At 36.9% G+C, this 20,631-nt stretch overlaps 1 protein-coding gene across 8 annotated transcripts in view; it reads left to right on the top strand.

The window, feature by feature from the left end:
* The window catches only part of NF1 (neurofibromin 1), a 250,416-nt gene that overhangs the window by 113,123 nt on the left and 116,662 nt on the right, over positions 1-20,631 (top strand). For all 8 annotated transcript variants that reach the window (XM_060290048.1, XM_060290047.2, XM_030862088.3 and 5 more), the window contains 14 exons: positions 1,344-1,467; positions 3,114-3,275; positions 4,432-4,681; positions 5,233-5,306; positions 5,534-5,617; positions 11,680-12,120; positions 12,523-12,662; positions 12,906-13,028; positions 13,503-13,586; positions 14,335-14,451; positions 15,602-15,783; positions 15,903-16,114; positions 19,239-19,400; positions 19,538-19,641. In XM_060290048.1, coding sequence (XP_060146031.1) covers positions 1,344-1,467; positions 3,114-3,275; positions 4,432-4,681; positions 5,233-5,306; positions 5,534-5,617; positions 11,680-12,120; positions 12,523-12,662; positions 12,906-13,028; positions 13,503-13,586; positions 14,335-14,451; positions 15,602-15,783; positions 15,903-16,114; positions 19,239-19,400; positions 19,538-19,641 — 2,259 coding nt within the window. The remainder of the gene's footprint in view (positions 1-1,343; positions 1,468-3,113; positions 3,276-4,431; positions 4,682-5,232; positions 5,307-5,533; positions 5,618-11,679; positions 12,121-12,522; positions 12,663-12,905; positions 13,029-13,502; positions 13,587-14,334; positions 14,452-15,601; positions 15,784-15,902; positions 16,115-19,238; positions 19,401-19,537; positions 19,642-20,631) is intronic.

Here is a 20,631-nt window from a genome sequence, read left to right as displayed (position 1 = left end):
AATAAATTTTTAAGAATTGTGCTAAATTTCATTATCCAAACATAAGTACTGTTATTTGGTATGTTCTCTTCTATTTCGGAATTTTGTGTGGTTACAACTGTGTTTTAAATTGATTTTCACAGTTATAATCTTAGAGTATTAAAATTTTGTAATGTTAATAGTTTATTTCAGTTTTCTAAACTATGATCTTTCATACATTTTCGATAATACCAGTGTTTTTGGTGGATGAATTAATACAGAATATCTGCTTAGAAGGCAAAATATATATAAATTTTATAATTTATTTCCTTGGTTATATAAATTATTACCTTTCAGTGAGCACAGAGGTAACACATTGAGGAAAATGTAAGTGTGTAAGCCTCAAGTTTCGTCATTTTCTTATAGAAGTGGGTACACCAAGTCACTTGGCAGCTGAGTTAAATCCTAGACTCTGAAGCAATGCTTTTTGATAGTAATGTAATGTGAACCACATATGTAATTTAAAATTTTCTAGTTGCCACGTTCAGAAGTAAAAAGAAACAGGTAAAATTAATTTTAATAGTATATTTTTTAACCCAGTATATATATAATAGTTTTCAACATGTAATTAATATAAAAGTTATTAAAAAGATATTTTACATTCTTTTTTAAATAAAGTCTTCAGAATTTGATATGTTTCATATTTACAGGACATCTTAGTTTAGACAAGCCATATTTCAAGTGCTCAGCAGCCGCATGTGGCTGGCTAGTGGCTGTTGTGTTGGACAGTGCAGCTCTAGAGTAGGAATAAGGAAGCTTTTTCTCTAAAGGGCCAGGTAGTCAATATTTTAGGCTTTGTGGGCCAGGTAGTGTCTTTTATAACTATTCAGTTCGGCTGTTGGGACATGAAAGCAGCCATAGACAATATGTAAATGAATGAGTGGGGTGTGACCGTGTTCCACTAAAACTTTATTTACGAAGGCAAATGATGGACTGGATTTGGCCTGCAGGCAGTCGTTTGCAGACCCCTGCTCTAGAGCATTAGGTTCACATACAGTCTGTGCTGTGCACCTGGTCTATAATTTTTTCTTGAGTCCTCTGCAAGGATGAGATGTATGGATAAAACAGCTGGAAGTTGGGAGAGTAGGGGGCTTAGAAGTACTTGCTTTTTTTTTTTTTTTTTTAACGTAGTCCGTATACGTACATCATTTGATGATCATGCTGTTAACATTTTGATAATCATTTCTCTAAAACAAATCCTGGAAAGGAAAATAAGCTTCTCTAGACTTTGTCCATTATTAGAGAATGCCATTCTTATGGACTGATTTTATCTGCATTATGTTGTTTGTTGACAATGCTGGTGACAGTGAACTTTGTTTCTGCAGCTCACAAATGCTTTTTTACATCTGCAAGAAATTAACTAGCCATCAAATGCTTAGTAGCACAGAAATTCTCAAATGGTTGCGGGAAATTTTGATCTGCAGGAATAAATTTCTTCTTAAAAATAAGGTAAGCAAAGTGACATCTTTCAAAATGGAAGAATATTTGGAATGGTAATGAGAAGACATTAAGGAAGTGTTTATTAGCCAAATTAAGTCCTAATTCAGCTCCTCTCTCCTACACTCTTCAAGGGAAATTTTGTGCAGAAGACAATGGCTGACAAATCAACTCTTTAAAAATTATTCTGAGCCTTTAGCCTTAAAGCCACAATCCTGATAAAGTCTAGTTGAGTTAATCCGGACTCTGTGGGGCAGTCCTAGGAGGAGTGGGGGCTGCTATAACCAAAGAAGATTGAGTAACAACATAGTCTATCTGTCCTCTCAAGTTCATACATAAGACTTGAATCCTATGGCTAGGCTAGCCCAGAGAATGTTATCTATCTGTATATGTAAAGAAGCTGAAGGGAAGAGATTGAGGGCCCTCAGTCTAGGTTTATTTATATTTCTGCGAGAAAGCTTTTACCTCTTGAAAATACCAGGAGTCTTCTTCCTTGGGGTTGAGTGAAAAGTTTTGATCCTGAACTATTGGGGTATGGTGAGAAGGTTTTGGGGGCTAGAGAAGAGCCTTAATTTTTTTTTAACATAAAGTTTCTGTAATTAGTCAATTAAAATTTCTTCTATTACAGCATAGTTTTAGGAGTACTTGATTCAGTGAATTTTTATCCATTTCTAGAATGGATAAAATCTATGAGAAATCTTTTTCTTTCTTTTTTTTTTTTTTTTTTTTTTTTGCGGTACGCGGGCCTCTCACTGTTGTGGCCTCTCCCGTTGCGGAGCACAGGCTCCGGACGCGCAGGCTCAGCGGCCATGGCTCACTGGCCCAGCCGCTCCGCGGCATGTGGGATCTTCCCGGACTGGGGCACGAACCCGTGTCCCCTGCATCGGCAGGCGGACTCTCAACCACTGCGCCACCAGGGAAGCCCGAGAAATCTTAAATGTATCAAACGCGTATGCTTTTCAGTGTACCATGCAGCTTGTTAAATTTTCTTTGTTTAGAAATGGGCTAATGGTAAGTTGGATTTATTTATATCTGGCTTATCTTAGTGTGTTAATATAGTGGAATTTGGCATTATTCCAAAGATAAGGAACAAGATGTTTCATGTTTCATGCCCTTGCCTATGGTATAATTCTCCAGAGTACAAGCATTGGTAATCCAGTAATGAATCTGTAGTCTTCTGGTCAGTGAAGTCACTCTTATATATGGCTTATATACCAGTGTTAATTCTGGTCCAGAGGAACTTAATCTCAAAAGAGTCAACTTCCAGTTATCCTGACCATAGCACAGGATATAAGTCTTATGGGAGGCAATCGTAGTCGTTTTTAATTGACCGAGAAGTACATTATATCTTTCATGTGGTAGCTTTATGTTGTTGATGTTTTACTTGTGTCTCTGTTAAACCTAGAAACGTTAATTTACATTTCTAGAATCTGTTGATTCTCATGATTTGAAGAGTGGAAAACTGAGAGGAGTTTCAGAGATATTGAGGAAACATTATTTGTACTACTGGGTTTCTAGTGAATGTTTTTCAGTGTGAGGGGAACAGGAGATGGAAGGAGAGGTTTTCCAGGATAGTCTCAAACAGAAAGACAACTTATATTAAATATTTATTTCTCTTGGTTATCAGTACTTTGAAAAGGCTTATTTTTTCTTTCTAGCAGGCAGATAGAAGTTCCTGTCACTTTCTCTTCCTTTATGGAGTAGGATGTGATGTTCCTTCAAGTGGAAATACCAGTCAGGTGTCCATAGATCATGAAGAATTACTACGTACTTGTACTCCTGGGACGTCTCTCCGAAAGGGAAAAGGAAATTCATCCATGGTAAGGAGTTTCTTTTGTAGTTTTCTTGTATCATCATCTGTGCTCTGTATTTTTTTCGGAATGAACTTGGGTAAATTTCAACTAGGTAATATAGCATAGTGAAGAACTGCTTAGCTTGTAGTTCTATTACTGCTCTTTGTGGACCCTCAGGCAAGTTCCTAACATCTCTGTGATTCAGTTCCTTGACTTTAAAATGGGGATAATAATTATTTCTGCCCCAGAATTGTTGTGAGGATTAAATGAGATTATGTGTAAACAGCACTTGATTTTTTGACACTTATAAGCTTTAACTGATAACTATAATTATTATAACTCTCTATCCCATAAGAAAGACCATTCACACCCCAGAAGTTTAAAAGTTCTGTCAACTAAAAAGAGTACAGATTTACTGGGAACAAAAGCATGTTGCTTGATGTTATGCGTAAGTGTTCTCATGACTTCTGTGTCCATAATTCCCTTTAAAAATAAATCATAGTACCAGTGAAAATATCAAATTATTAGAGTTTCTTTTTCAGACCAAAGCTTTTTTTTAATCCATAATTTACAATATAATCTTCAGTTGAAGGAAAAAAACAACTACTAAGCAGTGTGGTATTTACTCTTGTCTTACCTGCAGAATTTGCATTCATTTTGTAAATGAGGATTTCTCTATTTCGTGTTTTGGGAATATGTTATCCAGAGCCCAGTGTATCTTCTACAGTAATGTTTAGTTTTTATTCATGTCCTTAGTTAAGTCAGTTTTGCAGCATGATTATTTTATTTCTTCCCTCAGGGTGGATAGAATTTCATGTTACTTCCTCTTCCTTTGTCGTTTATGATTGACTGAGAAGTGTGTTATATTTTTCATTGAGTAGATTTGTGTTGTGCATGTTTTATTTGTGTTCATATTAGACTTAATCTACATTTCTGGGATCTGGAAAGGATACCTATTCTAGTTGAAATTGAACAGATAGTAGTATTGTGTTGGTACAAATAATCTGAGTTCTCATTCAGGTGAGATATTTTGAGGTTTGAAAATCCTATCATGGTTAAAGGGGAAAAGTTCTTGCGGGTTAGTGTATGCAGACATATCTGATACACAGCTTGTTGTATTATTGGGTTTTGTAAGTAAAATTACATAAGTTGCAAATACTTGCCTCCCACTCCTGACTCCCAGGATAGTGCAGCAGGGTACAGCGGAACCCCGCCAATATGCCGACAAGCCCAGACCAAACTAGAAGTGGCCCTGTACATGTTTCTGTGGAGCCCTGACACTGAAGCTGTTCTGGTTGCCATGTCCTGTTTTCGTCACCTCTGTGAGGAAGCGGATATCCGGTGTGGGGTGGATGAAGTGTCAGTGCACAACTTCTTGCCCAACTATAACACGTTCATGGAGTTTGCCTCTGTCAGCAATATGATGTCAACAGGTAAATCATGGGTAATGTTTTTTTCACTCAGTCTGCCTTGAATCACGTGACATCTGGTTGCTCTAGGAAAATAAGAATGTATCTAAGATTACTACTTTGTAAGTTTACAGGGCTAATTCAGATAGCTTACCTGAAATCCTTTTCTGCACAAGGTAAGGTGAAAGTAAATAGTATTTGAAATAAGCTGTTAATTTCTCACTGAGTTTTTAATATGCCATATACATTTGTTTAAAAACTGGCAGTATAAATTGCTTTCAGTTATAGATTATATAATTTACTCTGCCTGAACTGTATGTAGTGAAGTTTTAAAAACATTGGCACATGTTGTGAGTAAGTTTAGGTGGGAGTAGCTATTTTAGGCTGTGGACATTGTGGAGTCCCAGTTAAGTGCCCCTTTCCTGTGAGGCTGGTACAAGGAAGTGTTCAGCTTTATCATTTGAAGTATTCATTCCACTCCTCCTATTCTGCCTTTTGGGTTGGGCTTGCCAGGTTCTCTGTTGGCAAGCAGGGCTCTAAGTGCAGTAGGTTGATTTGTTGTTGTCTTTGCTTAGGAAGAGCAGCACTTCAGAAAAGAGTGATGGCATTACTACGGCGAATTGAGCATCCCACCGCAGGAAACACTGAGGTATGCCCTTGGCAACAGAAATATCCCTCTCAGGCCCCCACCCTCAATTTTAGAAGCCTGGTGTTACGCATATGTGACCAGGAATAGCTTTTGAAGCAAGTCTAAAATATGTGCATATTATAAGTAGGATATTATAATATGCACCAGGTTTGAGACCTGCCTATTACTGATTGATTTTTAGCTCTAGGTTTAAAGTTGCTTTCAAGCGGTAATTGCCTTCATTTCAGGCTTGGGAAGATACACATGCAAAGTGGGAACAAGCTACAAAACTAATCCTCAACTACCCAAAAGCCAAAATGGAAGATGGCCAGGTGAGTTTGTGAAGTTGATTTTGTCTATTGATTGATCTCCTAAACATATGTACTTTACTTCATCTTTTGTGAGTGACCTCTTAGTATAATAAGTATGTAGATGTCTTCAGACTGATATTTAGTTGTGGTTCATCTAAACCTGCACTAATATGGTAGCCACTAGTCAAATTAAAGTTTGATTTAAAATTAAAAACAATTAAAATTCAGTTTCTCTGTCATACAGTAGCCACATGTGGAAGTTGACTACTCTATTGGACAGCATAGATATTAAATGTTTCCATCATTGCAGAAATATTGGACAGCTCTGAGCTAGAGATGATTTATGGTAGGACCATTTCTTTCCCCTCTTTTCTTTCTCTTTCTCCGTCAGAGTATATCACAGAATTTTCAGGAAAGGAGCAACAAAGGTAGAGAAAAATAAATTAAAATTGAAACAATACATTTTACTATCTTATTAGGTATTCTAATTAAGGGATCTGGTGGCCAGAAGACTGAACCATAGATTAAATGAAGTTTTAAAATTTGGGCATTTCATTCATCAACTGTTATCATCTGTTACCCTGAACATTTACAATTGATATTTCTGTATGTTTGATTTGTAATGGCCATATTGTTCTCATTATTAGGTGTTTTAGAAAAACTCATTAGTCTCCCATTGTTTTTTTCTTGTCATGCTTTTTAGAACAAGAAAAAAAGTTATGTTTTTGTGAAGCAAAAATCTGTACCTAATATCATTATTGGGAGAGGGACACGTGGCTTTAAAATGAAAGCTTTTTTTTTTTGGTAGCTGTTTTGTTGAGATACAATTCACATACCATAAAATTCACCTGTTTAAAATGTGTGATTCAGTGGTTTTTAGTATATGCAGAGTTGTGCAGTCACCACCACAATTTAATAAAAACCCACACCCATTAGCTGTCATTCCCTAACCTTCCCCCGCACCTCTGCCACCAGCCGTCAGCCCTAGGCCACCACTAAGCTACTTTCTGTGTGAGTAGACTTGCCAGTTCTGGACATTTCATATAAATGGAATCATGCAACATGTGGTCTTTAGTGACTGGTTTCTTTCACTTGGCATAATGTTTGCAAGGTTCATTCATGTAAATCAAAGCTTTTTAAAAGAAATTTGATATCCTGTGTTGATTATATTAGTCTATGATAAAAATATTTTAGTGGCTCTTTAAAAATGTATATGATAATCTTAAGTTTGGGTTTTTTTACTTAAAAAAATTTTTTTTGCATCTTTGCATAGTTTTTTTAAATAGAAGTATACATTCAGAAATATGTGTAAATCAAAGTGACAGTGCAAAATATTAGGAGGTGAACATACCTGTGCAACCAGCACCCACATCAAGAAAGAAATCATTACCAGCATCCCAGAAGCTTTCATTGTGCCCCTTCTGGTCACTAATGACCAAGAGTAACCACTGTCCTGATTGAACGCAATCATTTTCTTGTTGTTAAACTTATATAAACAGAGCAATAGAAGTATACTTTAGTATCTGGCTTCTTTCACTTAACATAATGTTTGTGAGATTCAGCCACACTATTTCGTGCAGTTGTAGTTCATTTATTATTATTGCAATATATTATTTTGTTTAACAGTCCTCAATTTTTCTTTTCTATTCTTTTTTGGCATTGGATAGTTATACACCGACTAGTTACTTTGAATAGTGCTGCTCTGAACATTCTTGAACGTGTCTTTTGCTGACCTTATAGATGTATTTCTGTAAGGCCCACACTGAACAGTGGAATTGCTGGGTCACAGGGTATGCAGATGCGCATATGGGGAATATAAATGGATATAATCACGTTGAAAAACTGTTTGACAGTTTCACAAAAACTTGTAAAAGATAACTAACATTTTAAAGTGAACAGGCATAATATCTGTGGAAATGATCACATATCATCCAGCCATGGAAAGCATTCCTTTTAAAGAGTATATACAAAATGAGACAACTGATCCACTAACAGGGGTCTATTAGTGCTTTCTTATACCTGCACGAACAAGCAATTTTTCTTTTGGGATTGTTCAAATTATAACCCTTTAAAGACCAAAAGTAGGAAATAAAATATTGTACATACTTTTTCTAATTCAACTAGATAAATATTTTGAAGCACTTAAATATTCAATAAAATTAGACATTTATATCAGGCCTGGGCAGAGCTGCTCTGAAAATATATGATATGATATGATATGATATAATATATTCAGTTATGTCAGAGAATGGGACAACATTATCAAAACAGTATAAGACAAGGGAAACTTGAAATTGTACCAGTGGAACAGAACTGAAAATCAAGAAACTTGTGGTAATCATTTGAGCCCCGATAAGAAGTATATAAATATATAGCAGAATTCAAACTAGACAACAAACACCAATCTAATTCTTTCTGCACTATAAAAGTCAAGACACAAAAGATTCCCCAGATGAAAGGACAGTGTCATAATCAAAATGTTTATATTTCAGCTTCAGTTTAACGTCGCGTCACTTATTTAGCTTCTTTTATATTTACTGTGACACAGTTTAAGAACATTTAACTGTAATTTGAAACCAGAGTAATCACCACTATGTTCCCAGAGTCAAGAAGAGAATAAGTATTACTATTACTCCTTTGTTTCTGTTGGAGATGATCTAATCAAGAAAAGTGCTGAAAAGTACTGATAAAAGCAAGACAATGATAAAATATTGGGTTGGCCAAAAAGTTCGTTGGGTTTTAAGGACATTTTTCATTTTCACCAAGAACTTTATTGAACAACATATTCATTAACCGAACGAACTTTTTGACCAACCCAATATGAACCCTGTAAGGGAAGTCTTTAAACCTAATACGAAAACCACAATTACTAAAAAATAGGTTGATAATGGTACGTTAAATGCTATGAATTCACCACACCTATTTGATAAGAATACGCAAAATGAACTTTGACTACTGCATAAAAAAATTTTTAATTCCTATTTGCCTGTTGTTTCCTATTTTCGAGGCAACCTTCAATAAATCTCATTCAGATCTATCTGTAAACCAACATACTAAGGAACGGAGAAGTTTCTCTGCTTCATTTATTAATCCTTCAGAAAGATTAACTGTATCATCATCTTGGACTGTATCCCACAACAAGGTGTTTCCTTTCTTGCAAACAATATCCAAATTAATGTCTTTCACAGAATTACTGTCGAATTGATGTTTATGAATTATAGGTTCTTGATTAAGATGTTCATGGTAAATAGATGCTACATTGGCAAGATGTTGTTAGAGATGAGATGGTAGCTCTGCCTGTGAAATGAATCTGAACTAGCTCCTCTTCACACCCAGATTCTTCACTATCGAAATCAGCCATATTTTTCTCTGATTTTGCACTGACCTGGGAGCTACGGCAACTGACATCATCTGTACTTAGCTTATCATCAGCCATATGCCCATCGTGGTAGTGATGATGATGTGGTGGTGGTGGTAGTGATGCTGAATTTAGTGATGCTAAATTGCCGACAAGCAAATAATTCATTTCCAATCGTCTCCCAAGGAAGTCCCCAGTGCGTGTAATACTGCAAGATTCCTGAGATGCTTCTGCTATATGAGCAGCATTCATTTCCTCTGAAATATGTTCTGGGTCTTCAGCGTGTGAACAGGCATCCAGCATTTGTATTTGATTATCTACTGATGGCATCGGCTCAGGGTTAGAAAACAGGTCCTTTCCTGTTCCATTGCTTGCTGATGGGCCTTGGGAATCCTCTAAGCAAATGCCTGCTTGACTTTCTAACTTTCTGTACCAAAGATCCGTACCACAACTGCTTTTAAGAGGATTATGACCATGATCTGCATCTTCTTGAAGGGCTTCAAATCTGCAGTGTCTTCTGACTGTCCCTCATTACCAGAGCACTCAGCTGACTGGCTTGCATTAGTAGAATTCACCTCATTGCTAGATCCATTACTATTGCTTCCAGGACCACTGCTTCCATCTTCACCACTGTTGGCAGTTTTGTCAGAACTTCATTGCTTGGATTTCTTTGTGTCTGAAAGTTGCTATTGCATCTGTTTCGTTCTATGTGTAAGTTGCTCATCCATTTCAATATCACTGCCTCCATTCTGATGAGTTTCACTGTTACTGCTGCTTTGAGGACTAACTGCAGGTGACCAAGGTGATGGAGCTGGTCTTCTGAGCTCTTCTTCCTCTTTCTTATTTTCAATGGGAAGATTAATAAAGATGCCAAATAACTGTTTAGGTAGCTGAGCCTTAGCTGATAATACATTATTCCATAATGCGTTAATTAACATCAATGCCAAGTATAATGTCTGTTCAGTACGAACACTTGGCTGAAGAGCTGAAACCAGATTAAGAAGATGTCTAAGTGGTACTGGATCCAAATTCTTGATGAATAAAGGAAATAAATCATGCATATACCAACTACAGTGTTTTCAGCTGTGCTGCAGCCCAAATGTAGTCAATATGCTAAGTACTCAGTCATCCTGCTGCTGCTAAAAAAAAATTCAGTCACTTGACAGTGTTTGATAATCTCAGTATGAAATTCAGTCCATATATTTGCTCTACCACATTGTTGCTTATAAGCCAGTCTGCAAGTTCTTTTGCGATGGACTTTCTATGTCTGATGCTAGTGACTCATTATTACATATATCGTTGAAGGTGTGAAGTTGATTCATTATTTGACTGAGCCCAGTCAACCTCTTAGTCAAAATAGATCACGTAAAGGGCTTCCCTGGTGGCGCAGTGGTTGAGAGTCCGCCTGCCGATGCAGGGGACACGGGTTCGTGCCCTGGTCCGGGAAGATCCCACATGCCGCGGAGCGGCTGGGCCCGTGAGCCATGGCCGCTGAGCCTGCGCGTCCGGAGCCTGTGCTCCACAACGGGAGAGGCCACAACAGTGAGAGTCCCGCATACCGCAAAAAAAACAAAGCATAGCATTGTATTCAATGGTTCTTTCCCTGTGGTACACTTTAAGTCATCCGTATTGTGAGCCCCGCTCGGTCTTAACTCCTGATCAGGGAACTTGCATAAATACCTGATAATGTAGGTCCTAAAAGAGATAATGTGCTACATGACAGCAGAGATATGTAGCCATATTCTAATACTAGATAACAACTGTAGTAAATCCATGTGCTGTAAGAAATGGCAAAGTTTTAAGAGTCCCATATTCAAAGCAGTCATTCACGAGAGGTCATTTTCCCCATAAAACAGACATACCTAATGAAACAAATGCAGTGGCACTTCCACATCATCCATTGTCCCTAATATGTTGCTTTCTTAGGTTGATATATCCTCTATAGTAAGGTGAGTATTATGCTTGCAAGCAGTTGGGAAATTGAATCTGAAAAATTTTTGCTACACATAGTAAGTTTTTCTTTCTCATCTCTATTCCATAAACTGAAAGGACCAGAACTCCTGGAAGATTCCTCCTCTGTCAGGTTACAAATTCTTGTAGAGTATTATTTTTTTCTATTGATTTTTAAATTTTTCTGTACTCCTTCATTACACTCTTTTCTACGTTCAGTGGTTCTTCCACTTGGTTACTCTCATCTTGCCATGTGGGAATCTATAAGATCTTCTGTAAGAGCTTATGGAAAAATCCGAATGAACTTTTTGGCTAACCCAATATGTTAATAGTAGTACAATGTTTACAAAGCTGATCCCAGAGCACTTCAACTTCAGCAATCACTAAGTTATTAAGTGCACACACTACTTGGTTAAAAATCTCCAAATGCTTATATTCCTTGAAGCAGCACAGATATGGCCTCTGTGTCCAGGAATTGATATAAGCAAATGTTTTGAAAGTATGTTCCTTCCTGAACTGCATTCCATCACCACCTTCTGTATCTGATACTGGATATACGTGTATCACTACCTTCAATTCTGTAACTTAAGACTCATCCATCCTCAAGCAGTAAGGTACCTTGATGTGACTAGAAATTACAGAGTGAAGACCTGAATTTTTTAAATGTAAAAAATGTTCTTTTGTCATGGAAGAAATGTTGGATAAAAAGTAATTTGTCAAATCTCTCAACCAATTGAGGTTGAATTCATGCTTTCCATAAAAATTTTGTGTTTAGGCTGCTGAAAGCCTTCACAAGACCATCGTTAAGAGGCGAATGTCTCATGTGAGTGGAGGAGGATCCATAGATTTGTCTGACACAGACTCCCTACAAGAATGGATCAACATGACTGGCTTCCTTTGTGCCCTTGGGGGAGTATGCCTGCAGCAGAGAAGCAATTCTGGCCTGGCAACCTATAGCCCACCCATGGGCCCAGTCAGTGAACGCAAGGGTTCCATGATTTCAGTGATGTCCTCAGAGGGAAACGCAGATACACCTGTCAGCAAATTTATGGATCGATTGCTATCCTTAATGGTCTGTAACCATGAGAAAGTGGGACTTCAGATACGGACCAATGTTAAGGATCTGGTGGGTCTAGAATTGAGTCCTGCTCTTTATCCAATGCTCTTTAACAAACTGAAGAATACCATCAGCAAGTTTTTTGACTCCCAAGGGCAGGTAAAGTGTTCTCTGTTTTATTTTTCACCCTTCCCTGTGAATAGAGTGACTCATTTGAAATAATGAAGCCTTTTCCTTTTAGATTATTTAATTTCGATACTGGCGTGAACTTTCACTTATAATTTTAAAAAAATAGGTGAAAACGTTGCAAAAAGAAGAATCGTCTAATGTAGGAGTCAATTTGCTTTTTAGGGACTCTAGTGCATGGGCGTGCCTGGGGTTAACAATGTCTTGGGTGTGGATATGAGTGTCTGTGTGTATCTGTGTGCACATTTGGATATGTGCCCATGGTTGAATTTCTGCATGTGTGTGACATTTAGATCAGGCAGCTTCATCTCTCTGTGGTCTGTCTGCTGTGCATTGATTCCCAAATCAATTCCCAATGTTTTGTTCTTCGTATAGGTTTTATTGACTGACACCAATACTCAGTTCGTGGAGCAAACCATAGCTATAATGAAGAACTTACTAGATAATCATACTGAAGGCAGCTCTGAACATCTGGGGCAAGCTAGCATTGAAACAATGATGTTAAATCTGGTCAGGTAAGCATTCTACTGAAGTGTAGCAGACTCATTGGTGTCGGTAGTTAGTAGTGAAATAATTTGCTATCCTTTTCTCTGTTGCACCCAAATTAGGGTGTAATAATAAGGTAATTAGAAGTTATATATGTTCTCATATAAACAAAATGAAAATCTTATAGTTCTTATGGTTACATGTGAAAGCATTTAGAAAATCTTCTCTTTTGTTTATATCGGATCTTTTTTTTTTAATGCTTCTGTGTCTAGATATGTTCGTGTGCTTGGGAATATGGTCCATGCAATTCAAATAAAAACGAAACTGTGTCAGTTAGTGGAGGTAATGATGGCAAGGAGAGACGACCTCTCATTTTGTCAAGAGATGAAATTTAGGTGAGTTCTCAAAAGAGCAAAGTTAAGTCTTGTAAATCTTATTATGTTAAGTGAAGTACAGAAAAGTAGTGTGCACCTGGTTATCATGGGAAGTGGGGAAGGTGAAAAAGGAGCATTTTATGTGTGTGTGGTTTTTTTTTCTCTTCACATCTTTTCAAATTTCCCAAACCTTTGTGCCCATGACAGTGCTCCCTTTTTCTAAAATTACACTACACTTGAGCCAAAAATTTGATTCTGTATCCAAATGGATACCATACCTAAGGGCTGATGTGGTGGATGGGTACCCAGGTTGCTCATGTTTGCGCCCTTCTCACTGTTAGATTTGTAATAGCAGTATCTCTTTTATGAAATTGTCATGTTGCTTGGGTGATTTGGAAAATTACTTGAACTATTAAAAATTCTTATATGACTAAAAGTGTATGTGTGGCTTTAAAAAAGCTGTGTCCTCTTTTCTTTTTCTCTGCCATTCTATAGGAATAAGATGGTAGAATACCTGACAGATTGGGTTATGGGAACATCAAACCAAGCAGCAGATGATGATGTCAAATGTCTTACAAGGTAAAAAAAAAAAAAAAAAAAGACCTTTAACTAAGTATCAGCAGGTTTACTCTAGGTGTTACTACTACTTCATTATAGTTTGTATACATATATTTTATGTGTATTGAAATTGTTTTTTGGGATATCAAGCTTTTGCATTTGAATTATATAAAGATACTAATCTTTATTATTTCTTTTTCTTTTTAACTAAAAGACTTTCAGTAAAAACAAATGTGAGAGAGTGTTATGTTTGGAAAGCTTGGGTTGTCTGTTTAGGGAGGATAGTCTACAGTTGGAAAATAAGGTATATAAAGCCTTAGATTGTTTTTAATTTTTGATTGGATAAAGATATTATTTGAGGAACTTAGTCGTTTTGAGTCTTTCTAAAATGTAATTGCTTAAGTTTGCTCTAATGATAAACACTTACTGTAATGTATCAGAAATATTTAAACATTATGTATTACACAAAAACCATTCACGTATATCTCTTTGGCCAGCCTTGGTTCCATAGTTTGTGCTTTTAATTTAAGGTAGTCATTTTGCCAAGATTACTTTGTAGAAAGTTATTATCACCCTCTCCCCAACTTGAAATGTCTTGGCATTCTGGGCTCTGCATATTAACTCAAATTATTTAGGTTTTCATAGTAATTTGTTTAATGAAATAGGTAGTTATTAAAGTTTGTATCTGTTAGGAAGAAGTTTATTTGAGGGCAAGGTGGAGTGGAAGAACCTGAAAGATTTGTGGTCTTTAAACTTTTTTTTTCTTCAGAGATTTGGACCAGGCAAGCATGGAAGCAGTAGTTTCACTCCTGGCTGGTCTTCCGCTGCAGCCTGAGGAAGGAGATGGTGTGGAATTGATGGAAGCCAAATCACAGTTATTTCTTAAGTAAATTTCAGTCACCAAAAATACAAAGCAAAAAACAAAGCCCCACACACAACAAAACAAAGTGTAACCAAAGTAGCAAATGATTGTATTTAGAAAATGGACCTCAGTTGCTTTGTTATTATGGCCATCAGCCGCTGTCTCACAAAATATAACGTGTTTGAAGCAGTATTATCCATGATACGGCTTGTATAGGAAGCCCTATACCAGAGCCACTCATGTGATGCACATGTGTTTTGTGGTTTAATTTTCTTTTCTTTCTACTGAACACTCTGTATTTTTTTTTCAGACACACACACACACACACACACACACACACTGTATTTTATTTTTACAAGAGATAAATAAACTGACACCAAGCATTGTAAATGGATGACCACAACAAAAGCAACAATGATTGCAATTACCAAACATGAAACACACTCATACTATGTCATAATATTGACATTCAGTCCAGTAATCCAGTGTTTTGTGGTTTTTAAAGAAAATAATTTGATTGGTGAATTGTAAAAAATTTATTTATTTATTTATTTTTGGCTGCATTGGGTCTTCGTTGCTAGGCGTGGGCTTTTTCTCGTTGCAGCGGGCGGGGGCTTCTCTTGTTGCGGAGCACGGGCTCTGGGAGTGCGGGCTTCAGTAGTTGTGGCACGCGGGCTCAGTAGTTGTGGCTCGCAGGCTCTAGAGTGCAGGCTCTGCGGTATATGGGATCTTCCCGGATCAGGGCTCGAACCTGTGTCCCCTGCATTGGCAGGCGGATTCTTAACCACAGCGCCACCAGGGAAGTCCGATTGGTGAATTTTTATTGGTAGTAAAACCCAGATCACCTCCTTAAGACATTTAAAATGTCATTGTCTAAACTGTTTGGACCAATAATTTTTATATTCTAAACATTAAAAGTGATGCATTTGCCAGGAAACACTGCATGTATTTGGTGTTTGTATTACGAAATATGTACTGAGCTTTGTCAGGATAAAATCATATTCAACACAAAACACTTCATAATGAGCCATGCTGGCTGATTACCCCAAGATTGGAGAGAAGCAGATACCCAGAGCCACTCATGTGATGCACATGTGATGGTTTCAGAATGTCTGATTCGCTGTCTGGTTGATGTGGCCTTCACTGGGTAAGGGTCAGTTTTTTTATTTCACAGGTATTTCACATTGTTTATGAACCTTTTGAACGACTGTAGTGAAGTTGAAGATGAAAATGCACAAACAGGTGGCAGGAAACGTGGCATGTCTCGGAGGCTGGCATCACTGAGGCACTGTACAGTCCTGGCAATGTCAAACTTACTCAATGCTAACGTGGACAGTGGCCTCATGCACTCCATCGGTGAGATAAAATGAAAGCTTCATTTAGAAATTTAAAACCTAGAGAACTGGCATGTGAGACAAGTGGAATTACTTCAGAAAGACCATGTTAGTAAATTTGCATCTGTCTGTCCATATCAGGTTTAGGTTATCACAAAGATCTTCAGACAAGAGCTACATTTATGGAAGTTCTGACAAAAATCCTTCAACAAGGCACAGAATTTGACACACTTGCAGAAACCGTGTTGGCAGATCGTTTTGAGAGACTGGTGGAGTTGGTCACAATGATGGGTGATCAAGGAGAGCTCCCAATAGCTATGGCTCTGGCCAATGTGGTCCCTTGTTCTCAGTGGGTAAGTTCATTGAGTAAGAGCAGAAGAACAGTGCCTGGCACATAGCAGATGCTTCAAAATTCATTCATTCAATGAATTTTTTTTTAATTGAAGTATAGTTGATTTACAGTGTTTCAGGTGTACAGCAAAGTGATTGAGTCATATATATATATTCTTTTTCAGATTCTTTTCCATTATAGGTTATTACAAGATACTGGATATAGTTCCCTGTGCTATACAGTAGGTCCTTGTTTATTTTCTATATAGTAGTGTGTATCAGTGAATTGAATTAATTGCTAAAACTTTTAGAGCTGGAAGAAACTTCAGATATTATTTGAGTGATTTTCAGCTGTGGAACGTGGTTGGCTCTTCTAGCCCTCACTAGATTTCTTAAATATGAGGATCTTATTTCACATATTTAAAGTAAAACTCAAACTCCTTACCTGACCCACTGAAAAATTCCATTTGAGCACTCATCAAAAGAAAATTAAAACCCCTGATGTGGTCTGGTGTCTTCATACATTAAATGAGATAATTAGGGTTAAATCTCATATTTAGTTGTCAGTAATGCTAGAACTAGAATTCAAGGCTTATGCCTGTTTACTATTGATATACCTCTAGTTCACAACTCTTTTTTTCTGTAATACGTTATACAATTTTTTAAAAATTTAACCACTCTTATTTGGATTTGAAATTGTGGCATTGCTTGTTTTAAATACAGAAGACATAATATGGCTATTTGGCGTCTGTTAATAAAAAATTTCCTAGAACCATGTCATTTTGGGTAACATGCTAAACATTTGAGAAAGCTTGTCCCTTTCCATGTTAAAAAGCTGTTTAGTTTATACTGTACTGAAAATGATTTCATTTCATTTTAGTAAATTATATCTAATTTATAATTATATCTATAATTGTATCTAATTATATCTAATCTGTTGTTGCCTGTAGATGTGTTTCTGCTTAAAAGCTGTAGGATCTTATTCTTCATACTTACAGTGAAACTCAAACTCTTTACCCTGGTCTGCAAGGCTCTACCCAGCCTGGGTCCTGCCTCATCTCTGACATCATCTTATGCCATTTTCCTTCTTGTTCACCAGACTGAAACCACATTGGCCATCAAACATGTTAGGCTTATTTCTACCCTTGAGCACCCTTGCTGCTGCTGCTGCCTAGAATACTTATTCCCTGGTCTCTTGTTATTCAAGTTTCAAGTCAGATATCACTTTCCTAGTGAGGTCTTTTCTGGCCATCCAATCAAAACCACACTCACAGTCATTTTATTCCATTCCTTGTTATATTTTCTTTGCAGCAGTTATTTACTATGTGAAATTATCTTGTTTATTTGATTGCTTGGTCTCCTTCCACCACAATGTGAGCTACATGAGAGCAGACTATGGTCTATGTTGTTTACTCTGTAGTTCCAGGTCTTGAAGTACAACCTGGCATATAACAATGACTCAGTAAGTAATCGTTTAATGAATGAAGATGGAATCCTGCTTGTAGCTAGTGAGTTAGAAAAAGGAAATTGTTGAAATCCTCTTGAAGCCTAACATTAGTTCACAGATCTTCATATATTTTGAAAATGGAATTCTGAATTACCTTTTAGCACCTACCTATAATTAGCGCTAAAAATTATCAGTAATTTTTTCAATAAAATAGAATTAGTTAAGTCCAAGAGGCTTTAATCATTTTGTTTTCTTTCAGTAAATCATTTCTTATGTGTTTTATACTAAATGACTTTTTTTTACAGAAGGACTTTTATATTAGGCCAGATCTATTCGAACTGTATCTAAACAAAATACAAGATAACTTTAAAAATTTTAGTTCTGTTTTGTAAATTTAAATTCTGGTGCTTATATGAAAATTCAACTACCATTTATAAAGCCAGATACTTTTAAAAAATGCAAAAATACAAAACAACACTACTCTTCACAGATTTTTGTTGTTGTTGTTTTGGAAAATATAATTATTTTTACAAAAACTATTGTTTATGCTAACATGTTATGGATTTATGATGTTATTTTTATTATGTTATTCTTAAATAAATTAAAATACTATAAAAAATAAATAAGTAAATTCTGGTGCTTAAAGTTTTCAGAATTTTGCAGGGGAGGGATTAGAGTGGAAAAAACTAGCACAACAGTCTAAAAATAGTTTTATTTTGTAACTGAATTATCTCTCGTAATTACACTTGGCTTTAAATGGAGGATAGAATTTTTATATCTAGTCAATTATGTATTATGTAACTGTAGGAAGTATAGCAGCGTATTGGGTCGTATTTGGCTTCAGTTATCTGTGGTTAGGATTGTTAAATTTTTTCCTTTATTCGAATAACAGATTATAATAATCCTGGGACCAGACAAGAATTAGAGGAGCTACAGGCCATGATCCTGGCTTTGTTGACACTGATTGAAGTTTGGGCCATCTTATTATGGCTACCCCTGTTCTCTCTAAATCTCTTCCCAAGATGTATGGTTAAACAGTGATTTACTATCACGTTCATTTTTCTTGAATGTACCAAAAGATACTTTACTGTGGGGAATTATGAGGCTTACCGTTTAGGACCTAGATGGGAATTAGCTACTCATCCCCACTTTGTATGTAAATCTGGCTAATCTTTGGGTTCTGAATGCACAGCCTAGGTCTTTTTCCTGACTTGCTGCAAATCCTGTAGTTTTTCCATTTTTGTTGTTTCTTGCCTAGCCGTGTTCAGCGTTCACTGAGTTTCCCTCACCATATGAGAAGAGAGTAGAGCTCTGTGGTCACCGAAGTCTTATTTGCCCTCATTGATTTTCTAAGAAAATGATCTGTGCATGTCAAATTCTTTGCCATCATCTTCTATTTCTGTTTTCTTTCATTTTGTCATAGAATTTGAACTGAATCCTGGATTTTTTTGTCTTCTGGTAAACCCTTGACCTCTCTTACCTTTTATCATTTAATCCTTAGAGTTAGCAGCTACTGTAGATGTATAGAAATAGTCATCTGTCATAGACAGATATACACAGATAAATCCCAGGGGAAAACTTAATCAGTCACCATATACCTCAGTTCAGCAGGTGGTTGTCAGCTTTGAATTTGCCTTTCAGTTTCCTGCTTAAGGAAAAATGGAACTGTTGACACTGACACAATTTTATTTTGTTCTCAGGATGAACTAGCTCGAGTTCTAGTGACTCTATTTGACTCTCGGCATTTACTCTACCAACTGCTCTGGAACATGTTTTCTAAGGAAGTAGAATTGGCAGACTCCATGCAGACTCTTTTCCGAGGCAACAGCTTGGCCAGTAAAATAATGACCTTCTGTTTCAAGGTTTGTATCCATTTATCTTTTTTTTTTTTTTGGTGCGGAGATATGCCAAACAGTGATTATGTACAGAGCAGAATGTCTTCTTTAATGTAAGATATTTGGAGCAGGCATAATAAATTCCTACTTGTGTATTTCTTTAGGTATATGGTGCTACCTACCTACAGAAACTCCTGGATCCTTTATTACGGATTGTGATCACATCCTCTGATTGGCAGCATGTTAGCTTTGAAGTAGATCCTACCAGGTGTGTCATCCTCTCATCTGCAACAGCTCTTCATTTTTTCATTTCCACTGCATGAGGCAAGGCCCTCATAATTTCTCCCCTTGATTCTTAAGATTAGTCTTTAATTATAAAAGTTACACACAAATACATTTTTCTTTTCTTTTTTTTTAAAAAAATATTTATTTATTTGGTTGCGCTGGGTCTTAGTTGCAGCAGGCAGGCTCCCTAGTTGCAGCTCGCAGGCTCCTTAGTTGTGGCATGCATGTGGGATCTAGTTCCGTGACCAGGGATCAAACCCGGGCCCCGACCCTGGGAGCACAGAGTCCCAACCACTGCACAACCAGGGAAGTCCCTCAAATACATTTTTCTTAAAGAAAGTTACAAATAACATTAAAGGTATCTTTGACTGTCACCTCTAGAGACATAGTACTGTTACTAGTTAGGCCGTTCTTCTGTCCTTTTTTCAATTCATTTGCATATACATATTTCTAGTGGTAGAAACTATATTATAATATGAGCACTTAATATAAATGGTAAGATATTATCAATATATACATGGTTTTGCAACTTTTTTTTTTAACATAACCCTGTGTCTTAGATCATTCTTTGTCAGTATAGAAAGATAATGAATCGGATTCTTTTTAACTGCTGCATAATATTTTGTGGTTTGGCAATATCATAATTTATTTAGCCAATGCCATATCGATCCCATTGACTTTTAAAATAATTAATTAATATTTGGCTGCATTGGGTTTTTGTTGCTCCGTGCGGGCTTTCTCTGGCTGTGGCGAGCAGGGGCTACTCTTTGTTGCGGCGCGCGGGCTCTAGGCGTGCAAGCTTCAGTGGTTGCGGCACGTGGGCTTAGTTGCTCCACGGCATGCGGGATCTTCCCGGACCAGGGCTTGAACCCGTGTTCCCTGCATTGGCAGGCAGATTCATAATCACCGTGCTACCTGGGAAATTCCAATCCCATTGACTTTTGTAGTAGCTTTCTAATTATTGTCCTAGCAT

This window comes from Globicephala melas, chromosome 20 (assembly GCF_963455315.2).
Source record: "Globicephala melas chromosome 20, mGloMel1.2, whole genome shotgun sequence".
Lineage (NCBI taxonomy): Eukaryota > Metazoa > Chordata > Mammalia > Artiodactyla > Delphinidae > Globicephala > Globicephala melas.
This window is presented reverse-complemented; position numbering and strand designations above follow the sequence as displayed.